This window comes from Macrotis lagotis, chromosome 1 (genome assembly GCF_037893015.1).
Source record: "Macrotis lagotis isolate mMagLag1 chromosome 1, bilby.v1.9.chrom.fasta, whole genome shotgun sequence".
Taxonomy (NCBI): Eukaryota; Metazoa; Chordata; class Mammalia; order Peramelemorphia; family Peramelidae; genus Macrotis; species Macrotis lagotis.
The window spans coordinates 241,815,639-241,839,460 of NC_133658.1; the positions used below are offsets into that span (position 1 = coordinate 241,815,639).

Here is a 23,822-nt window from a genome sequence, read left to right on the forward strand (position 1 = left end):
GAGAGAAGTTCGAATCCAGTCATAGACTTGACTCTTAAAAGCCATGTGACCTTGGGCAAGTCACTAAACTCTGATTTCCTCACCTCCAGCACCATCTCCAGTTGTCTTGATTCATATCTGACCACTGCACCCAGATGGTTCAGGAGGAGAAAGAGGCTGGTAACTTAGCACAGCACCCCCCTCACTCAAATCTTAATCATTTGCTTGTCATGATATATCTCCCTGATGTATCATGATATATGAAAATGAAGGAAGAGCATTGTTGTTGTTATTAGTGTTAAGACTTTCCTTTGGCCTGATTTTTCTGTATTTTGTTGATCATTTACCTCCTTTGGCAGAAGGGGAAAAAATGGAGAAGGGTTTGATTTCTCTATGTTCAATTTCTTAGCTGTTTTTTCTAACTTAACAGTCATAATTTTTTAAAGACTGAGCCCAATAGCTTCAGTTGTAGTTGGACACACTCTAAAATATTAGATTTTATTATCTTTTTTATTTGTCAATATTTCCCTCTCTCCTTCTGCCTTCCTCACCTCATCAACCTCTTCTCTTGTCTTCTCCCAAAGAAACATCCCTTGTAACAATAGAAAAGGGGGAGGGGAAGAAATTCAACAAAACTAACCAAAACACAGGAGTCTCTTATAAAATATTTCATACTTGATGGACTCCCACTTCTAAAAAGAATCCCATCCAGTACTGATCACTCAAGTTTGGAAAGCTACTTAGTATGGTAGAACCAAAACTCTTTAAGTCTAATTGATTTGTATTTTTTTAATTTTTAATTTTTTAAAATTGTTTATTTTTTATTTACTGCATTAAATATTTGCCAATTTCACATGAAATTTTTCAGCATTCATTTTTTAAAAATTTGTGCTACAAAATTTTGCATTTCAAATTCTCTCCTTCTGTCCCTTCTTACTTTATTTGATATTTATTATGTATGTGCAGTCATGCAAATTATATCCATATTGGCTGTGCTGAAAAAGAAAAGACAATAAAACCCCAAGAAAAATAAAGTAAATTTAAAAAAGTATGCTTTAATCTGCATTCAGAGTTCATCATTTTTGTAGAGGTGGAGAGTATTTTTCATCATAGGTCTTTTGGAGTTGTCTTGGATCACAGTTTTGATTAGAGAAGCAAAGTTTTATCACAGTTGATCAATCTTATGTGATATTGCTCCTACTATGTATATTCTTCTGGTTCTGCTCACTTCATTTTGCATAAGTTCATCTCAGTCTTTCCATTTAATTGTATATCACAACTTGTTCAACTATTCATTCAAAGGACATTCCCTTAATGTCATCCTTTTCTTTGTCACCACAAAAAGAGCCTACTACATAAATTCTTTAAATTTATTTTTATTAAAGATATTATTTGAGTTTTACAAGTTTCCCATCAATCTTACTCCCCCCCCCCCCCCCCCCCCCCCGAAAGCAATCTTTCAGTCTTTACTTTGTTTCCATGTTGTACCTTGATACAAATTGGGTGTGATGAGAGAGAAATCATATCCTTAAAGAAGAGACAAGAAATCTAAGTGGTAACAAGATGAGACAATAAGATATCTGTTTTTTTTCTAAATTAAAGGGAATAGTCCTTCAGCTTTGTTCAAACTTCACATCTCCTTATCTGGATACAGATGGCACTCTCCTTTGCAGACAGCCCAAAATTGTTCCTGATTGTCGCACTGATGGAATGAAAGTCCCTCAAGATTGATCATCTTTCCCATGTTGCTGTTAGGGTGTACAGTGTTTTTCTGGTTCTGCTCATCTCTCTCAGCATCAGTTCATGCAAATCCCTCCAGGCTTCCCTGAAATCCCACCCACCCTGGTTTCTAATAGAACAGTAGTGTTCCATGACATACATATACCAGAGTTTGCTATGCCATTCCCCAATTGAAGGATATTTACTTGATTTCCAATTCTTTGCCACCACAAACAAGGCTGCTATAAATATTTTTGTACAAGTAATGTTTTTACCCTTTTTCTTCATCTCTTCAGGGTATAGACCCAGTAGTGGTATTGCTGGGTCAAAGGGTATGCACATTTTTGTTACCCTTTGGGCATAGTCCCAAATAGCTCTCCAGAAGGGTTGGATGAGTTCACAGCCCCACCAACAGTGTAATAGTGTACCAGATTTCCCACAACCCTTCCAACAATGATCATTATCCTTTCTGGTCATATTGGCCAGTCTGAGAGATATGAAGTAGTATCTCAGAGAAACTTTAATTTTCATTTTTCTAATAATTAATGATTTAGAGCATTTTTTCATATGGCTATGGATTGCTTTGATCTCATCTGTAAATTGCCTTTGCATATCCTTTGACCATTTGTCAATTGAGGAATGGCCTTTTGTTTTAAAAATATGACTCAGTTCTTTGTGTATTTTAGAAATGAGTCCTTTGTCAGAATCATTAGTTGTAAAGATTGTTTCCCAATTTACTACATTTCTTTTGATCTTGATTACAGTGGTTTTATCTGTGCAAAAGCTTTTTAATTTAATGTAATCGAAATAATTTAATTGGTTTTTAGTGATGTTCTCCAACTCTTCCTTACATAAACAGTTCCCCTTTCTGTATATCTGACAGATAGACTAGTCCTTGATCTTCTAATTTGCTTATAGTATTGTTTTTTACCTCTGTGTCCTGTAACCATTGGGATCCTATCTTGGTAAAGGGTGTGAGGTTGGTTTAATCTAAGTTTCTTCCATACTAACTTCCAATTATCCCAGCAGTTTTTATCAAAGAGGGAGTTTTTATCCCAGGGACCAGACTCTTTGTGTTTATCAAACAGCAGATTACTATAATCCTCTCCTGCTTTTACACCTAGTCTATTCCACTGGTCCACCACTCTATTTCTTAGCCAATACCAAACAGTTTTGATGACTGATGCTTTATAATATAATTTTAGATCAGGTAGAGCTAAGCCACCTTCATTTGCATTTTTTTTTCATTAAGCTCCTGGCAATTCTTGATGTTTTATTTCTCCATATGAGTTTACTTATAACAATTTTTTCTAATTCATTAAAGTAATTTTTTGGAATTTTGATTGGTAGGGCACTAAACAGATAGTTTAGTTTTGGTAGAATTGTCATTTTTATTATATTAGCTCTCCCTATCCATGAGCTGTTGATATTTGCCCAGTTATTTAAATCTGATTTAATTTGTGTGAGAAGTGTTTTATAATTGTTTTCAAAAAGATTCTGAGTCTGTCTTGGCAAATAGACTTCCAATTATTTTACACTGTCTGAGGTTACTTTGAATGGGATTTCTCTTTCTAGATCTTCCTGCTGTTTCTTGCTAGACATATATAGGAAAGTTGAGGATTTATGGGGGTTTATTTTATAACCTGCAACTTTGCTAAAATTGCTAATTGTTTCCAGTAGTTTTTTAGATGATTTCTTGGGATTCTTTAGGTAGACCATCATGTCATCTGCAAAGAGTGAGAGTTTTGTCTCTTCCTTCCCAATTCTAATTCCTTTGATTTCTTTTCCTTCTCTAATTGCTGATGCTAACATTTCTAATACAATATTGAATAGTAGTGGTGATAATGGGCACCCTTGTTTAACCCCTGATCTTATTGGGAATGCATTTAGCCTCTCTCCATTGAGTATAATGCTTGTTGATGGTTTCAGATAGATACTGCTAATTATTTTAAGGAACAGTCCATTTGTTCCTACACACTCTAGTGTTTTTAGTAGGAATGGATGCTGTATTTTGTCAAAAGCTTTTTTAGCGTCTATTGATATGATCATATGATTTCTGATAGGTTTGTTGTTGATATAATTGAGTATACTAACAGTTTTCCTAATATTGAACCAATCCTGCATTCCTGGAATAAATCCTGCTTGATCATAATGTATTATCCTAGTGATAACTTGTAATCATTTTACTAAGATTTTATTTAAGATTTGTGCATCTATATTCATCAGGGAAATAGGTCTACAATTTTCTTGCTGTGTTTTAACTCTTCCTGGTTTAGGTAACAGCACCATATTGGTTTCATAGAAAGAGGCAGAGTTCCATCTTTCCCTATTTTTCCAAAGAGTTTATATAGAATTGGAACCAATTGTTCCTTAAATGTTTGGTAGAATTCACTTGTGAATCCATCAGGCCCTGGAGATTTTTTTTAGGGAGTTCAGTGATGGCTTGTTGAATTTCTTTTTCTGAGATAGGGTTGTTTAGGTATTTAATCTCTTCTTCATTTAACCTGGGCAACTTACATTTTTGTAAATATGCATCCATTTCACTTAGATTATCAAATTTATTGGCATAGACTTGGGCAAAATAATTTCGAATTATTACTTTAATTTCCTCATTGGTGCTGAGTTCACCTTTTTCATTTATGATACTAGCCATTTGGTTTTCTTCTTTCTTTTTTTTTAATCAAATTGACCGGAGGTTTATCCATTTTATTCGCTTTTCCATAATACCAACTTTTGGTTTTATTTTTAATTCAATAGTTTTTTTGCTTTTGCTTTTGCTTTTATTAATTTCTCCTTTAATTTTTAAAATTTCTAATTGGTATTTAATTGGGGATTTTTGATTTGTTCTTTCTCTAATTTTTTTTAGTTGCATGTTTAGTTCACTGATTTCCTCTCTCTCCAATTTATTCATGTAAGCATTTAAAACTATAATATGTCCCCCCAGAGTCACTGTGAATGAATCCCATAGGTTTTGTTATGTTGTTTCATTATTATCATTATCTAGGATAGAATGGTTAATATATAATTTGTTTTTTTGGTCCACTCATTTTTTAAAATGAGGTTATTCGGTTTCTAATTTGTTCTGGGTCTGTATCTCCTTGGCCCAATATTGCATATGACTTTTATTGCATTGTGATCTGAGAAAAATGTATTCACTATTTCTGCCTTTCTGCAGTTGGTCATTAGGTTTTTATGTCCTAGTACATGGTCAATTTTTGTATACATGGTTAATTTTTGTATACATTTCACATACTGCAGAGAAAAAGGTATATTCCTTTCTATCCCCATTCAATTTCCTCCATAAGTCTACCATATCTAATTTTTCTAACAATCTATTTACCTCCTTAACTTCTTTCTTGTTTATTTTATGATTCGATTTATGTAGATCTGATAGGGGGAGGTTGAGGTCTTCTACTAGTAGAATTTTGCTGTCTGTCTTCCTCTAGTTCTTTCAGCTTCTCCTCTAAGAAATTGGTTGCTGTCCCACTGGGTGCATATCTATTCAGTTTTGAAATGACTTTATTCTCTATGGTACCTTTTAGGAGGATAAAGTTTCCTTTATCTCTTTCCTTATCTCTTTTAATGCTGTCTATTTTTGCAGCTACTTTGTCTGAGATAAGGATTGCTACCCCTGCTTTTTTTACTTCAGCTGAAGCAAAATATATTTTGCTCCAACCTTTTACCTTTATTCTATATGTATCTCTCTGCTTCAAATGAGTTTCTTGTAAGCAGCATATTGTAGGATTCTGGTTTTTAATCCACTCTGCTATTTGCTTTCATTTTAAGGGAGAGCTCATCCCATTCACATTCAAAGTTATGATTACTAATTCTTTATTGCCCTCCCTGTCCCCCTCTCCCCTTCATCCATATTCCCCAGGTTTTTGTTTCTGAATACTACCCCCTTCAGTGTGTTTGCCCTCCTGTATCACACCCTCCCCTTTCCCTTTTCCCCTTTTCTTTTCCCTTCCTTTTCCCTTCCTTTTTTTATTTCCCCTTTTTCCCCCACTCCCCTTCCCTTTCTCCACCCCCTCCTAGTTTCCCCTTTTAATACTTGAAAGGTTAGATGTTTTGTAAGTTAACTGAGTGTGTATGTTGACTTTAAGCCAAGTCTGATGAGATGATGATTCAGATGTTTCTCCTCTGCTCCCTTCTTCCCTTCTATTATCATAGTTCTTTGGTACCTCTTAGTGTAATGAGATTTACCCCATTCAATCCCCTCCCTCCTCCCATCTCTTTTCTGTCCCCCCTTTCTAAGGAGGTAGTATTTTTTAGATCATTCTGAGTCACAGCAAATTCTGCATGTCTATCACTTCTAGTTGAGTATATTCTATCTAATATAGTTAAAATTCTTGAGAGTTATTAGAGTCTTTCTCCCAAGTGAGGTTATAAAGCCAATTACATGTCTTTAGATGGCCATCTCATGGATAGGTCATGGATGTCTATTTCTGGCTAGGTATATTCTCTCTGTTAGAGTCACAATTCTCAAGATTTATTTTAATCTTTTTTCCCCATGCTGGGGTATAGCCAGTTTCAACTTACTGGATAGCAGTTTTTTTCCTTTTACTGTCCCCCCCCCCCCTTTTTACCTTTTCTTGTGTGTCTCTTCAACCTCTTGTTTGATGTCCAAATTTTCTATTTAGCTCTGGTCTTTTAATCAGAAATGTTTGGAATTCTTCGTTAAATGTCCATCTTTTTCCCTGGAAGAGAAGGCTCAGCTTTGCGGGAAAGTAGATTCTTGGCTGCATTCCAGACTCCCTTGCTCTTTGAAATATCTCGTTCCAGGCCCTTTGATCCCTTAATGCTGATGCAGCCAGGTCCTGTGTGATCCTTACTGTGGCTCCTTGATATTTAAATTGTTTCTTTCTGGCTGCTTGCAGGATTTTCTCTTTTATCTGTTAGTTCTTGAATTTGGCCACAACATTCCTTGGTGGTTTCACTTTAGGATCTTTTTCTGAAGGGGATCGATGTATTCTTTCAGTTCCCACTTCGCCCTTCTTTTCCATGATATCAGAGCAGTTGTCCATCAGTAGATCCTGTAATATTAAGTCCAGCCTTTTTTTTCTCTTCAATGTTTTCAGGAAGTCCTCTAATTCTCAGGTTGCCTCTCCTTGATCTGTTCTTGAGGTCAGTGGTTTTGTTGATGAGGTAGTTTATATTTTCTATTTTCTTCCATTTTTTTTTATTTTGTTTAACTGGTTCTTGCTGTCTCATGGAGTCAGTTTCTGCAGACTCCATTCTTTTTTTGAGGGAGGAGTTTTCTTCATTAACCTTTTGCAACTCCTTTTCCAATTGGTCAGTTCTACTTTTGAAAGAGCTTTCCATTTGCCCAATTGAGAGAATTATTTTATTTTTACATTTGCCCAATTGAGGATCTGAGAGAATTATTCTCATTTTATATTTGTTCAGTTGATGATGTGAGTGATTTATTCTCATTTTGTATTTGTCCAATTGATGATCTGAGAGATTTATTCTCATTTTGTATTTGTCCAATTGTACTTTCTAAGGATTTGTTTTCTTGTTGTAAAAGTATTAATTGTCTCTCCCTAATTTTCCAGCTGATTTTTAAGTTCCTTATTTCTTCAAGGAAGTCTTTCTGTGCTGAAGACCTGATCGTATTTTCCTCAGAGGTTCTAGGTCTTTCCCTTCCAAGAATTTTTCCTATGGATCCACTTGGCTGCTGACCCTTCTTCATTTTGCTAAGACCTTGAGTTGGGGAGGGGCTGGTTCACAGGAGTTTGGTGTTGGGATCACTAGAGGCTTTACTCACTGAGTGCAATTTCTTTGGCTGGCCAGTAGGAGTTGCTGGTTGCTTTCTCTGGAATGTCTTGTGACCTTGATTGAGGCCTTCTCTCTTTGGTTGAAGGGAGGAGTTGGAGCTATTGAATTCTTTTTCCTTCAGTCTGTGGTACTCTTTACCCTTGCCTGAGGTTATTTGTCAGCTGGGCTGGTTCTTCTCACACACCTGGGCCTGAGGCAGAAGTAGTCTGCATTTGTTCCTGGAAGAGGTCTGAGCTGTAATGGAGGCCTGGACTCTGAGTTCCTCAGAGCAGAGGAGCCCAGGCATGGTGTCCACAGCTCTCCTGCACCAGAACTCTTCCCCCCAGCCCTGTTGGCAAGCTCCAGAGGGACAACACCAACACCAGTGCCTCTGCTCCCTAGTTGACTCAAGCCCTTGCAGTCTAGCCCCACTGCTGATCCAGCAGGTCTGGCTCTCAGGCCCTCAGCCTCCTGGCTCCACTTCAGCTGCTAATCTGGTTGATCTGGGGCTGATCCTCCCTCTGAGCCCAGACTCACCTTCCGGAATTAGTCCAGTGCTGCTTAGGGAGACAGATCCTGAGGTAGATGTTCTTTCTCCTGGCTTTTCTTTCTGGGTTTTGTGGGTCAGATTTCTGTTAAGAGGTTTAATTCATGTGATAGATGGGGAAAGGTGAGGAGAGTTTAGAACTGTGACTGTGTGCTCTCTGCCATCTTGGCCAGAAGTCTCTAATTCTATTTTTGACAGGATGCCTGCTCTTCTGTGTTCCCTTCAATACTGTTTCTATCTCATGATTGGTTGGTAGTTCTTGTCTTTCGTTTTCGAAGACCAAAACGACACCACTATGTTAGCGATGAGTTACAGTGTGTGTTCCACTGTGACTGATTAGACCGATACCAGCTTGGAGTGCTTTACCACATTTTGGGCACTAATTGTCCATGTGAACACTTGGAATTATTAAACTTACATAACTCACAGTTCCTTTGAACTGCTTCACTTGTACCTTGCTCATAGAGCACAGCATCCTCACTGATGAGGGCCCATCATCCTGTGCATTCCCATGCCATTGTCTCCCATTCTGCATAATTAATTCCAAAGTTATTAAGAGAGACCTTCTGGATGTCCTTGCATCATTTCTTCTTACCCCCTTATGAGTGTTTGCCCTATGTCACTTCTCCATAAAATAGTCTTTGGTAAGTATTTGCATAGCATTTTAACAAGAGTGCCAGCCCATTGTAGCTGTGCTATCACTAGTAAGTGAATGCCTGAAGGTTTAGCTCAAGAAAGAACCACAGTGTCAGGTATCTTCTCCTACTCTGGCAATTGATGTGTAATCTCCTTATCACTGTGTACCTGCCTGGAGGTACTGTGGCTGTGAATTTATCCACAGAACTCTATGCTTTGGTGTTAGCTGATGGAGTACCTGTGTTTGTTGAGTTCTTGGCATAAATGACCATTTCATGCCATGTAACCTGGAAAATTTCAGTCAGCTTTTGAATGAGCGATGGATCTCGACCTTGTAGATCTCCACTGGAACAGAATCAGTACCAGTTGTTTTGCTACTTTAATAGATTCTAATGGCATTCCAAACCTCTACTTCAGCCAGGGACCAATTGACTTCAATTAGTGATAGATTCAATTTGATGTAAATGGTCAGATTTTGGTCTCTTAAGAACACTATGGACGCATTAAGTCCTTCTGTCTAGGATCATGTACCTATTGTAGTTAAGATGCACAGTAGGTCTTTGGCTCATAAGTAACCTTATGGGCCTCATAAAAGCACTTAGCATCTGCATAAAACTGAATCTCATCTGCCTTCTTACTGAACCAAGAACACTGCATGTCTCTGAAGTCATTTGTACTTTTTTTGTTTGTTTTTCTAGGGCAATGGGGGTAAATGATTTGCTCAAGTATCTTGGGGTTTGAACTCATGTCCTCCTGACTTCAGGGCAGTTCTCTCTCCCCTGTGCCACCTAACTGCTCCCTGTACTTTACTTTTGATGTGGAGTTCTTGTTTTTCATTTTGTGGCTTCTGTGTTTTCTCATCATTTTCATCAAACCAGTTTTGATGTCTGCAAAGTGTTCTGACCCAGATGATATGCCCAGTGCTTTGCTGTACCCAAATCTCTGAAAGGTGCCCACTCCTTTTCTGGTCCATTGTTGCCAACTGTGTGTTAGCTCAGTTGTCCCTCCAAGTTGGCAGTAAACTGTTATCACTCAGAGAAGTTCTCTAATCTTTTGTCGTTAATTTGCGTTGCAGCCACCACTTTGGTTGAATGTGAATATTTAATTTGGAAAGGATGAGTTTGTGATCAGTCCAGCACTCTGTAACATATATTGCCTTTGTCACTCACATCCTATCTGTCTGTTCTCCTTACAATCACATAGTCTATTAGATGCCACCGTTTGCTTTGAGGTTGCATCCTGGGAACTTGATTGCATTTAGGTAAATGGAAGACAATGTCCAACTGAGCCATGTAATTCTCACCTTCAGTAGTAGGTGACCATTGTTGGTGATGTTTCCAGCTCCATTCCTGCCAAGTCTGAGCCTACCCTAGCATTAAAATTGCCCAGAATTTTAAGTTTGTTCTCTTTTGATAATATTGCTGATGAGGATCTTTTCAGCCCTCATAATAAAATTTTTCTTTGACTTCATCAGGCTTCGTCATGGTGGGAACATAGGCACTGATAATGGTGGCAGAGCATTTTAGTGGAAGTGGCAGTCTCATTGTCATGAGTCTTGTTCATTTCTATTGGTAGACATACTATTAGTTTTGATTGCAAAACCTACCCCACTTTCACAGCTATGCACTTTACTTCAGCCACTCCAGAAAAATGTGTATCTAGCTCTGGCTTTAGTAATCTGGCTTCATTTGCCTTAGAAAAACAAAAACAAAAAAAGTACAAATGACTTAAGCCCTTGTTTCATACAGGGCTGCTATTTGGATGTGATACCTATTAAGTTCTGGTGACAAGAGCTGTTCATCTTTCAGGTTTATTGGATCTTGTAGTGTCTACATATCAGTGGTGAATGGAATCATTTTTGAAGAAGCTTTATACCTTTTTTTGTGTTTTGACACAGGGTAGCATCTCTGCCTGCCGTGGTAATCAGACTGTGTTTGGGTAAGAAGACAATTTTTAGTGCATTTTAGCCCTTCCTCTTACTAGGAGTTGAGCAGTGCAATCCTTAAAAGGGCTACTCAGGGGGGACAGCTAGGGGGCACATTGGATGGAGCACTGGCCCTGGAGTCAGGAGTACCTGAGTTCAAATCTGGACTCAAACATTTAATGATTACCTAGCTGTGTGGCCTTGGGCAAGCCACTTAACCCCATTGTCTTGCAAAAAACAAAAAAAAAACCCCTAAAATAAAAATAAAATGGCTACTCAGTGAGATGAGCAGAACCAGAAGAACATTGTACACCCTAACAGCAACATGTGGGTGATGATCAATTTTAATGGACTTGTTCATTCCATCAGTGCACAATTTTGAGGTATCTGTGATGGAGAATACCATCTGTATCCAGAGAAAGAATTGTGGAATTTAAGCAAAGACCAAAGATTATTACCTTTAATTTAAAAAGTTATCTTATTATGTAATTTTGCTTATCTCTTATACTTTATTTTTTTTCCTTAAGAATATATTTTCTCTCTCATCACATTAAATTTGGATCAGTGTATACTATGGAAACAATGTAAAGACCAACAGACTGCCTTCTGGGGGGGGGGGGAAGCGAGATTAGGGGAAAAGTGTAAAATTCTAAGTTAAAAAAAAGGGGGCTGCTTTGCTACTTCCAGTGAGGAAAGTACTCTTATGATGTAGGTTGCCCAGGTGCACGGTTTTGACTACAGCTCACACTGTAGCCACACATGCTTCTTCATCACTTACCTGTAGCCAAAGAACTTTGAAATAGGAATGCTAAAGTGGTATGGGTGATATCTTTTGTAAATTGGATTTAAGTGAGGCAGAGTTGTATGGAGTTGTTAGCTTTACCTCTCTTCCAGAGTCATCGCAGTGCAGTGGCAGAAGAATCAAAACAAAGGCCTGTTTATTCTTAAGGGGCTCCTTTCTGATTCTCCAAGAGGACTTATGATATCATGAGAGTGGTGTCTTAACATGCAAGTGAATTGTATTTAAGTGAGGTAGAGCCGTGCAAAGACATCAACTTTTCTCTCCCCATCATAGGCTAGTGGCAAGCCTTAGGTCTGGATGACTGGCATCTGTTGACACTGAAGGAAGGTCTTTCACAAGCTATGACCCTGTGTGTAGCTTTCTGTGCCCTTCTTTCACTTAGAACTTTTCTAGCAGTATGTATCTTTCTTCCAGTAGTATTTTGTTCCATTCTGTCCTTGGTAGTTTATGAAGTATAATATGTTAATGTATGGCTAGTCATTTCCCTAACCTATTTTTTTTCACTTTGAACTCTGTGTTAAAGTTGGACTTTGGGTGTGCAGAGACACTGTACCAAGCTTCAGACTTTTTTGTTCCACTGTTTTTTTTCCTTAGAAAGCCTTTATTTTGAGTTTTTACAATTTTCCCTTAATCTTATTTCCCTCCCCCCCACCTCCCATAGAAGGCAGTCTGTTAGTCTTTACATTGTTTCCATGGTATACATTGATCTAAGTTGAATGTGATGAGAGAGAAATCATATTCTTAAGAAAAAATAAAGTATAAGATAACAGGTTTTTTTTTTTAATTAAATATGATAGTCTTTGGTCTTTGTTCAGATTCCACAATTCTTTCTCTGGGCACAGATGGTATTCTCCATAGCAGATAGCCCCAAATTGTGCCTGATTGTTATACTGATGGAATGAGCAAGTCCATTAAGGTTAATCATCACTCCCATGTTACTGTTAGGGTGTACAGTGTTTTTCTGGTTTAGCTCATCTCACTCAACATCAGTTCATGCAAATCCCCCCAGGCTTCTCTGAATTCCCATCCCTCCTGGTTTCTAATAGAACAGTAGTGTTCTATGACATACATATACCACAGTTTGTTAGGCCATTCCCCAATTGAAGGACATTTATTTGATTTCCAATTCTTTGTCACCACAAACAGGGCTGCTATGAATATTTTTGTACAAGTGATTTTTTTATCCTTTTTCATAATCTCTTTAGGGATAGACCCAGTAGTGGTATTGCTGGATCAAAAGGTATGCACATTTTTGTTGCCCTTTGGGAATAATTCCAAATTTGTGCCACTTTTTTTTTAAGGTTTTTGCAAGGCAAATGGGGTTAAGTGGCTTGCCCAAGGCCACACAGCTAGGTAATTATTAAGTGTCTGAGACTGGATTTGAACCCAGGTACTCCTGACTCCAGGGATGGTGCTTTTATTCCACTGTGCCACCTAGCCGCCCCTGTGCCACTGTTTTTAAAACTAGTTCTTGGGGTTCACAAGTTTTTGGTGCTTCCACAGTAGTATTATCTTGGGAGATGTGTGATCTCTGCTCTGCTGGTCTCTACCTTGTATGGCCCCTGATCCCCTGCACTTGCTAGTATTAGTGTTACTTTTGAACTGTGACTTTTGCCCAGGTCCCCCGTTTTCTTGTGACTGATCATGAATGCCCTTTTTGGTGTGGAATGCTAAACAGCTTATGAGTGACCAGTGCCAGCTGCACCCAGTGCTAGTGCTAGTGCTAGTCCTCTTTAATTTCTTTCTGGCTAGTTATCTGACCCCCCCTTACCTTCTTCTATGCTGAGAGCTCCCAAAGTTGCTATTATTGCTGCTGTACTCCAAGGTCCACTTCTGGTACCTCTGCCACACTCTGGGTCTGTACTCACTCGAAATGTTGTAGACATTTTCTGTATAAGACAATTGCCTTACACTGGAAAAATCTGAGGTATTGTTTTGAAGTTGTTTGGAGGGGAATGTTGGGAGAGTTTGACTTGTTCCTAATGAACTTTTGCCTTCTCTCCCCCCCCCCCCCCCCAAATTGCTATTTCAATTTATTTTCAGGTATTCCTTTTCAACTTTGACACAAACCCAGCATGAAGATTATGGATGTTTAAATTCCATTAATCACTCTTCTCTGGTTGATTTTATAAAGAATAATGCTCTACAGCAGTGCCTAAATTATCATAATTCTACTTTCATGAAATTGAAGGCAGGTGACAGTGGAGCCAATGGGCAGCATCTTTGTAGGAAAATCTCCCTTTTTTACCTCATTGATAATGATAATGCATAAAGAACCAAGACATATTGGTGATAAAAAAGGGATATAAAAATGTTATGCTTTATTTTATCACAGAAAGTGTTAGCAGTGCAATCTTTAACAACTGCCTGATTTTCTAGGTAATCTAAAAATATTAATCTATGCTCATCAATTCCGGTAACTTGGAAACAGTTCAGCATATTAGTGAGCCTGTGAAGGTGAGTTTGAAGAGGGAAAAAAAAGAATGCTAAGTTTAGAATGAATCTAGAGGAAGGACTAGTTAATCTTTAGATTAGTCACTGAAGATATCTCTTTAAAGTCCTGCCACAGTTGTAAAGACTACAAAGTAGGGCATCATTAAAAGAGCACTGGAAGGGGCAGTTCAGTGGCCCTAGAGTCAGGAGGACCTGAGTTCAAATATGACCTTAGACACATAATCCTTACCTAGATGTGCGACCTTGGACAAGTCTCTTAATCCCATTGTCTTGCAACCCACCAACCCCCATCCCCAAAAGCACTGGAAACAGAAAGAAAATAATGGCTTTTTGTTGTATCATGGCTTGGTGAATTTGCCCTTGCAATTGTATTTATAGCTCTGATAATCAGAAATAATGTCAATGGAATAGTGAAGAGGGTGACTAAAGAAGGTCAAGGAAAATTTGCATTATGAGGAAAGACAGGAGAGAGAGAGAGAGAGAGAAGAATATGGAGGTTTCAAAAATCTGGCAGAATAGGTAAAGGGGAGCAAGGGGGATTCACATATATTCATTAAATCAGAATCCTAGAATCAATGTGTCCTTAATAGCTTAGAAATTTAGAACAAAGGAAAGAAAGAAAGAAAGAATAACTTTACATGGTGACTTTGGGTTCTGTGAGCAGGTATTCTTTCCAGAAAAAAATGCATTTATGCACCATAAATTACTGTGATTTATTTGTTTGTTTTTTTTTTTGGAGGGGGATTCTTTTCAAATGCTGGTGCCCTTTGCTTTCTACCTAGGTAGCACGGGAGGAAAATTGTAGTGCTGAAACTGAAGTATTCCATCTGATCCCCCCCCCCCAAAGTAAAGTGGCAAAAATTCTCCATATTCAATGCAGAGGAACAGAAGTATTCATTTTTTGCTTATGGAATTGGAATTTGGTACTTGTCTTAGGCAATCTTAGAAGAAAAATAAACTCTCAGATTCAGGAATCTCTTTGTGGAAAATGAGAGAATACAATACTAAAAAAAGTAAAAATCTAGAAAAGATAAAGAGCCTATTTAATTTCAAATGCAACAGATCATGTTAGAGTAACTTTATTCTGTTTTTGATAGGGTTGTAGAGAACATTTAACATGTTCTCATGCAGTTATCAGGGAAAAGATAGGAGATGGTCAAAATGATGCCATAGTTTGGTGGATCTCCTATACTTTGAATGGTTAGCCTCAAAGAGAAGTCATTAATAGTCCAGTGTTGTCGTTTGATATCAGACTATTAATGACTATTTTTTTGTACCTCACCGTTACAGTTAATACCTCACCATTATACTTAACAGTCTGCTTTAGTATTCATTACCTCAAAGATGTTCTAGTTTTTATTGCTCTATCCTTCATCAAATAATTTCTTTTTGAATCATTTATTTGCATGTTTTGTTCCACCCTAGAGTTTAAACTTCTGGAGGATAGAGGCTATTTTCCCCAGTACCCAGCATGGTTTACCTTGAACATGTTAGCTCTTTTAATGAATGTGTACTGATTCAAATTGAACTGAACTTGGAAAGACATTTTCCGATTGGGGTGACCTAAGAATTTGTGCTTGGTCCTGAAAATGTTTATTAATCTTTTTACATCTGTGATTTGGATCAAAACATGGATGACTGGTTTTCTTTTTATCGCTATATTTACCATGCATTTTAAAATGTTCTGAGAAGGAATCCATAGGCTTCACAAGATTGTTTTACGTGGCACATGTCTACCACTTAACAAAACGTTAAGAACCTAGGTCCTAAAGGCTACATTCTTATTTTGTTTTTCTAATTTTGATTTGCTATTTAAATTTTATCTTAATGGTAAAAAAGTTCATATGGACAGAATATACCGTGATATGTATTAACCCATATTAATCTAATTTATTCAATTTGTTGAATTATCTGTTTTCACTGGTAGTTAATGGATTCTTGACTTTTTAATAGGTTAGGAAGGCACAATATTTGCCAAGGTTTGATTGAATTTCTAACCAGAGAGAAACCAATTGGATTAGGGTATTTATTTTCAATTTAGTAGTGTATCAGACACCATGTTTTATTAGTTTGGAATTCACTGTTTTTTGTTGTGTTTGATGTTGAATGAGTGAAGATACAAAAAAATCATGTATCATCCTTTATAGCATGTTTTTCCCCTCCACAGGTCCTGGAAAAATATCCCAATACACCCATGAGCCATAAAGAAATTCTTCAAGTTATACAGAGAGATGGATTAAAAGAAATCAGGTGAGTTACTTAGGTAATGCCATTTAACTTGTCCTGAATGTATGACAGTCTTTTTTAGGCATGGAGTAGCATGGTCACTCCCCTACTCATCTGACTGATGAAGAAATCTCAATAACTAGAAAAAACTATTGTATTGAAGCATAGTAATAATTCTGAACAGTCATCACTATACTATGGATACAACAGTCTGTTTGGTATGGCAGAGAAGTTTGTAATGCTTTCTCTCTCTCTTTTTTTTTTAAGGATTATTTTTTGCAAGGCAGTGGGGTTAAGTGGCTTGCTCAAGGCTAGGTAATTATTAAGTGTCTGAGGCCGCATTTGAACTCAGGTACTCCTGCTTCCAGGACTCTATCCACTGCGCCACCTAGCCACCCCTGTAATGCATTCTTAAAAATTTCCATTAGGCATGAAAATATCTTGATGCTTCATTTGTTATTTGGAAAATACACAAGACAAAACACATCCATAACAGAAAAATGATTTTTTTTTTAGGTTTTTTGTAAGGCAATGGTTAAGTGGCTTGCCCAAGGCCACACAGCTGGGTAATTATTAAGTGTCTGAGGCTGGCTTTGAACCCAGGTACTCCTGACTCCAGGGCTGGTGCTTTATTTACTGCACCACCTAGCCGCCCTGAAAAATGAAATGTTAATGTTAATTTCTTCTCTCATGTAAGCCAACTTTTCTGTATAACCATTTTTGTCAGACCTGCTTCAAAAGAAATAAAATTTACCTTGATTTTCATTTACTCTCAGAGTAATAAAAACAGACTAAAGTGTAGCATATGAGTTTGAGGAAAATGATGTTTATAGAATTGAATCTTAGTATTTTAAAAGACTTCTCTGACACGTTTGGTGTCTTTAAAAGCAGTAACCCTTAGATATTTTGATTTAATCAACCAGAATATTCATAGTTCAGAAAGGCTTTTTTATAAAGGAAAGATTTTTTAAAAATATTATGATTTCCCCTGTAATCTTTCTTCCCTCCTCCCCACCCTCCACAGAAGGCAGTCTGTTATGTTACATTGTTTACATGATATACATTGAATGTTCTAAGTTGAATGTGATGAGAGAGAAATCATATCCTCAAGGAAGAAAAATAAAGTTAAGAGATAGCAAAATCACATAGTAAGATAATGTTTTTTGTTTGTTTTTTAATTAAAGGTAATAGTCTTTGGTCTTTTGTTCAAACTCCACAATTCTCTCTCTGGATACAGATGGTATTCTTCATCACAAATAGCCCCAAACTGTGCCCACTTGTTGCACTGATGAAATAAGCAAGACCATTAAGGTTGATCATCACTACCATGTTGCTGTTAAGATGTATAATGTTCTGGTTCTACTCATCTTGCTCAGCATCAGTTCATATAAATCCTTCCAGGCTGCTATAAATATATTTTTTAAAGGTTTTTTTTTTGGGGGGGGGCAAGGCAAATGGGATTAAATGGCTTGCCCAAGGCCACACAACTAGGGAATTAAGTGTCTGAGGTTGGATTTCAACTCAGGTACTCCTGACTCCAGGGCTGGTGCTCTATCCACTGTTCCACCTAGCCGCCCTATAAATATTTTTATACGAATATGTTTTTACCTTTTTTATAATCATTTTTTTATTTTTAAAAGATTTTAAGTTATTTTATTTTGAGTTTTGCAGTATTTCCCCTAATCTTACTCCCCCCCCCCAACAGAAGGCAATTTGCCAATCTTTAAATTGTTTCCATGTTATACATTGATCCAAATTGAATGTGATGAGAGAAAAATGATATCCTTAAGGAAGAAACATAAAGTATAAGAAATAGCAAGATCAGACAATAAGATATCAGTTTTTTTCCTAAATTAAAGTTAATAGTCCTTAGTCTTTGTTCAAACTCCACAATTCTTTCTCTGGATATAGATGGTATTGTCCATCACAGATACCCCAATATTGTCCCTGATTGTTGTGCTGATGAGATGAGCAAGTCCATCAAGTTTGATCATCATCGCCATGTTACTGTTAGGGTATATACAGTGTTTCTAGTTCTGCTCATCTCACTCAGCATCAACAGTTCATGCAAATCACTCCAGGCTTCTCTGAAATCCCATCCCTCCTGGTTTCTAATAGAACAATAGTGTTCCATGACATACATATACCACAGTTTGCTAAGCCATTCCTCAATTAAAGGATATTTACTTGTTTTCCAATTCTTTGCCACTACGAACAAGGCTGCTATGAATATTTTTGTACCAGTGATGTTTTTACCTTTTTTCATAATCTCTTCAGGCTATAGATCAGTAGTGGTATTGCTGGATCAAAGGGTATGCACATTTTTGTTGCCCTTTGGGTATAGTTCCAAATTTCTCTCCAGAAAGGCTGGAGAGAACTTCACCAACAATGTATTAGTGTCCCAGATTTCTCACATCCCTTCTAACAGTGATCATTGTGGTCATATTGGCCAGTCTGAGAAGTGTGAGGTAGTACCTCAGAGATGCTTTAATTTGCATTTTTCTAATAAGTAGTGATTTAGAGCAGTTTTTCATGTGACTATGGATTGTTTTGATGTCCTCATCTGTAAATTGCCTTTGCATATCCTTGGACCATTTGTCAATTGGGGAATGGCTTGTTTTTTAGAAAATTTGACACAGTTCTCTGTATATTTTAGAAAGAGTCCTTTGTCAGAATTACTGGTTGTAAAAATTGTTTCCAATTCCCAACAGTTTTTTTTTTTATCAAAGAGAGAGTTTTTATCCCCAAAGCTCTGGACTCTTTGGGTTTATCAAACAGCAGATTACTATAATCATTTCCTGCTATTGCACCTAGTCTATTCCACTGATCCACCATTCTATTTGTTAGCCAGTATCAGACAGTTTTGATGACTGATGCTTTATAATATAATTATATTATAATTTTAGATCTGGAAAGGCTAAGCTACCTTTTTTTGCACTTTTTTTCATTAAATTCCTGGAAATTCTTGATTTTTTTTTTCTCCATATGAATTTACTTAAATTTTTTCTAACTCATTAAAGTAATTTTTTGGAATTTTGATTGGTAGGGCACTAAATAAATAGTTTAATTTTTGTAGAATTGTCATTTTTATTATATTTGTTTGGCCTATCCATGAACAGTTGATATTTGCCCAGTTATTTAAATCTGATTTTATTTGTGTGAGGAGTGTTTTGTAATTGTTTTAAAAAAGTTTCTGAGTCTGTCTTGGCAGGTAGACTCCCAAGTATTATATTGTCAATCAGAAAGATTTTTTGCAGAAAAGGAAAAATACCAGTTTCAAACGTAGATGAATGATGGGACAAGAGAACAAATCTTATTGAATTAAGAACTATTTTCCTTTCTGTTCCTTTTAGATTTCAAAGTTCAAAAAACAATTAGTTTATTCTTACTAACATTAGTGCTATTAGTAGTCTATTTCTGATTTAGACTATTTTATTTTTCTGTGATTGAAAGGTCATCCTCAGATTATTTATGATTCTACTAACCAGTGGTTCTGTGAAAAAGCATGAACTGAAGGTTGGGATTTCTAGTTTAGGTGGCTGAACTGCTTTCTATAAGGAGACAAAATTATTCCACTACTCCCCCCTCCCCATTTTCTTGACAAGCAAGATAAGTAGGCTGAAGAAATTGAAGATCTGAGTAGGTTTATAGTAATAGCACTTCATTGCCCATGAAGTCTTTAGCTACTGAGTTCCAGACAGAACAAGTTACAATGTACTGAAAGAACTGATGGTTGTAGTTGCTGAGCTACTGTCAATGACTTTTGAAAGAATTTGGAAAATAATAGAAGGTAACTGTTAGCCCGTTTCCTGGGTAGGAAGATAGGGAGAATGAAATCAATGAACTTGATTTTTGAATTCTACTAGATAAGTAAAAATAGTAATAAGGAAGAGAGGTTTCTAAGAGGCAAATTTTGACATTATTTAAAGGAATTGCCCAGGGTCACACTTATTTTTTGGAATAGTATTTATTGCAGTATTTTTTTAGGAAGTAGTTCTATGCCCAAAGAGCAATAAAACTGATCATATCCCTTGACCAGCAGTATCAATACTGGGTTTATATCCAGAAGACATCATAAAAAAAATGGGAAAAGTCCCACATGTTTAAAAATATTCATAGCAACTTTTTGTAGCAGCAAAAATTGGAAATTGAGGGATGACCAGTTTTTGACATTCAACAAGTATTTATTAAGTACTTACGTGAGAAATTCTGCCTGACGTTCCTTTTTTACTTTCTCACCCTTCCAAAAAGCAAGAACTATCACCATGGAGATTATGTCTTATAGTTCATAATGGTGTTCTGCTTTTTAATCCTTTCCACTCTTTCTTGAGTCATGTTTCTTTATCTCTTCTCCCATATCATGATTGATTTTTTTCCATTCAGAATTCAGTTTCCTTTTAGGTATGTGTTCATTTTGATATTTGATGTCATCGTGTATTTTGTTGTTGGTAATTTTTTTCATGATAATTAACATAAATTTACCACATTCAAATTCATTAGTTTTTCCTTTTTTAAAAGTTAAGAAATTTTTATTAATAAATACTCCATTTTTATGTCTTCTTGTTTCTGGATATATGCTTTCTTTCCCCTTTACCCATCTAGAAAGCCATGTCCAAATAACAAAGAACACAAAAGTAAGGTTTTTTTTTTTTAGCTGGCTTGACAAAACGTAACTAAGAACTGAGTTTGACAATATAGTCAATCAATACACATATATTATGTATGTTCTGTGTGCCAGGCATGGGCTACATGCTAGGGATGCAAAAACAAAATAGATAGGTGGTCTCTATTCAAGGAGCTTAAAGCCTCATGGGGAAACCAACACACAGGAAGAAGTTGAAAGAAGAGAATGGAAAGAGGGAGAAAGTATCTATTAAGGGGGTATGGCAGGATATGAAGAGATATGACCAACTGAGCTGGAGCGTATTTCTCCTGTCCTCCAGTCAGAGGGGCAAGAGGCCATGGATGAAGTGTGATTGCATCTTGCACATGCTTATGTAAATAGATTTGCAGTCCCTGCGGGTAGAAATCCATCCATCTCAGCAAACAAGGAGTGGAGATATATTTTCTCATCTCTTTAGGTCTAATTTTACAGTTTTTAATTTTTTTTTTTTCATTGTGGAGCATTGCTTTCTTTTTTCATTTTGTTTACTTAGCATTAGTTCTCATAGATCTTATGCTTTTCTGAATTCATATTCTTTGTTTCTTATAGTAATAGCTTACATTAAATTCATATATCACTCTAGTTGGTTTCTGCTTAGCTACAGTAAAAAAAACAGCAGCAGCAACAATCACTTGTATGGTGTTTTATGGTTTTAAAAATGCTTTGTGGGGAGCAGCTAGGTAGTGCAGTGGATAGAACACCGGCCCTAGAGTCATGAGTACCTGAGTTCAAATTTGGTCTCAGATACTTAATAATTACCTAGCTGTGTGGCCTTGGGCAAGCCACTTAACCCCACTGCCTTGCAAAAGCCAAAAAAATTTTAAAAATTTAAAAAAATTTTAAAAAGTGCTTTGTGAAATTTTCATTTTCTTCTCCTAGTAGGGCTGGAAGATGGGTGCTATTGTTACTCCCATTCGATAGATAATGAAAACCCAGGGAGACAGAGTTCAGGTAATTTGCACAAGCCATCCAACTAGTGTCGTGTTTGATTAGATTTGTACTTAAGTTTTCTGAGTCCTAATCTAGTATGCTACCTTCTGGGCTGTCTAGTTGCCATTAGAATAAGTTGTTTTAGGGGAAATGAGATAAACATAAGTTACATAATTTCTTTTTTTTTAATTATTATTTTTAGGTTTTTGCAAGGCAGATGGGGTTAAGTGGCTTGCCCAAGGCCACACAGCTAGGTAATTATTAAGTGTCTGAGACCGGATTTGAACCCAGGTACTCCTGACTCCAGGACCAGTGCTTTATCCACTGCGCCACCTAGCTGCCCCTAAGTTACATAATTTCCTTCCACTCTCCCTTCCCAACTCCCCTTAATGAGGAATAATCTGGTGAATATTGTACATATATACATTTGTTGGGGGTTTTTTTTAAGATTTTATTTGAGTTTTCAGTTTTACAATTTTTCTCCCAAACTTACTTCCCTCCCCCATCCCACTCCCCATAGAAAGCAATCTGTCAGTATTTTGTTTCCATGTTGTACATTGATCCAAATTAAGTGTGATGAGAGAGAAATCACATCCTTATGAAAGAAACAAAAAGATTAGACAATAAGATATCTGTTTTTTTTTAAATTATAGAGAATAGTCCTTGAAATTTGTTCAAACTCCACGGCTCTTTATCTGGATACAGATGGTATTCTCCATTGCAGACAGCCCCAAATTGTCCCTGGTTGTTGCACTGATGGAATGAACAAGTCCATCAAGGTTGAACATCACCCCCAGTACGTAGACATTTGTGTTGAACGTGTTTACAGATTAGTCATTTTCTGCATGAGGAATTAGGTCTTAGAGATTCTGTAGGTTTTTCTTTGTTTCGTTTTGTTTTTCTTCCTCTGGATGTGGATAGCATTGTCCATATCAGGTCTTCCAGAGTTGTCCTGACTCTGGACTGCAGAGAGGCGCTGCATCCCTCTAGGTTGATCAACTTACAATATTGTTAATGTGTACAATGTTCTCTTGGTTTTGCTCACTTCACTCAGCATCAGTTCCTGGAATTCATTCCATGCTTCTCTAACGTTTAACCATTTATGATTTCTTATAGAACAATAGTATTCCTTAATATTCATCTACCATAACTTGTTCAGCCATTCCCCAATTGATAAACTTCCACTCAATTTCCAATTTTTGCCACTGCAATGAATATTTTCAAATATGTGGGACTTTTCCCATTTTTTAATGATTTCTTTTGGATCTAAGCCTAGTATTGGTATTGCTGGTATGATCTCAGTTTTATTGCTCTTTGGGCATAGTTCTTAAGAATGATTGAATCAGTTCACAACTCCAGCTACAGTACATTAATGTTCCAGTCTTCCCACAGTCTTTCCAATATTGACTTTTTTTCCCCTTTTTATCATCTTTGCCATTATGATAGGTGTGAGATGGAATATCATAGCTGTTTTAATTTGTCTTTCTCTAATCAGTAATGATCTGGACTATTTTATAGTTTTATATATAGCTTTAATTTCTTATTTGAAAACTGCCTGTTCATATTGTTTGATCATTTATCAATTGGAGAATGGCTCATAACCTTATAAATTTGATTCATTTCTCCCTTTATTTTAGAAATGAGACTTTAATCAGAATATACCGGCTTTCTGTTTTCCTTTTAATCTTGACAGCATTGATTTTATTGGTGCAAAATTTTTTTAATTTAATGTAGTTGAAATCATCTATTTTACAATTTATAATATACTCTATTTCTTGTTTGGTCATAAATTACTCCCCTTTCCATATATCTGTTAATTCGTCCATGGTATTACCCTTTACATCTAAATCCTGTACCCATTTTGATCTTATTTTGGTATAGGGTGCGAGATGTGAGTCTATGACAAGTTTTTGCCATATTATTTACCAGTTTTCTCAACATTTTTTGTCATAGTGAGTTCTCTTCCCATTTTTGTCAGACAGTAAATTACTGTAGTTGTTTACTACTATTTCTTTTGAACGTATCCTAAACCACTGATCTATTACTCTTATTTCTTAACCAGTACCAGGCAGTTTTGTTGAATGCTGCTTTATAATATAGTTTTGGATCTGGTAGAGTAAGGTCACCTCCCTTTACCTTTTTTTCTTCAGTTTCTTGATATTCTTGACCTTTTATGCTACAGATG

General features: G+C 36.6%; 1 protein-coding gene across 2 annotated transcripts in view; it reads left to right on the forward strand.

The window, feature by feature from the left end:
• ASXL2 (ASXL transcriptional regulator 2) overlaps window positions 1–23,822 on the forward strand; it is a 210,092-nt gene that overhangs the window by 68,666 nt on the left and 117,604 nt on the right. For both annotated transcript variants that reach the window (XM_074209932.1, XM_074209931.1), the window contains exon 2: window positions 15,986–16,068. In XM_074209932.1, the coding sequence (XP_074066033.1) occupies window positions 15,986–16,068 (83 nt within the window). The remainder of the gene's footprint in view (window positions 1–15,985; window positions 16,069–23,822) is intronic.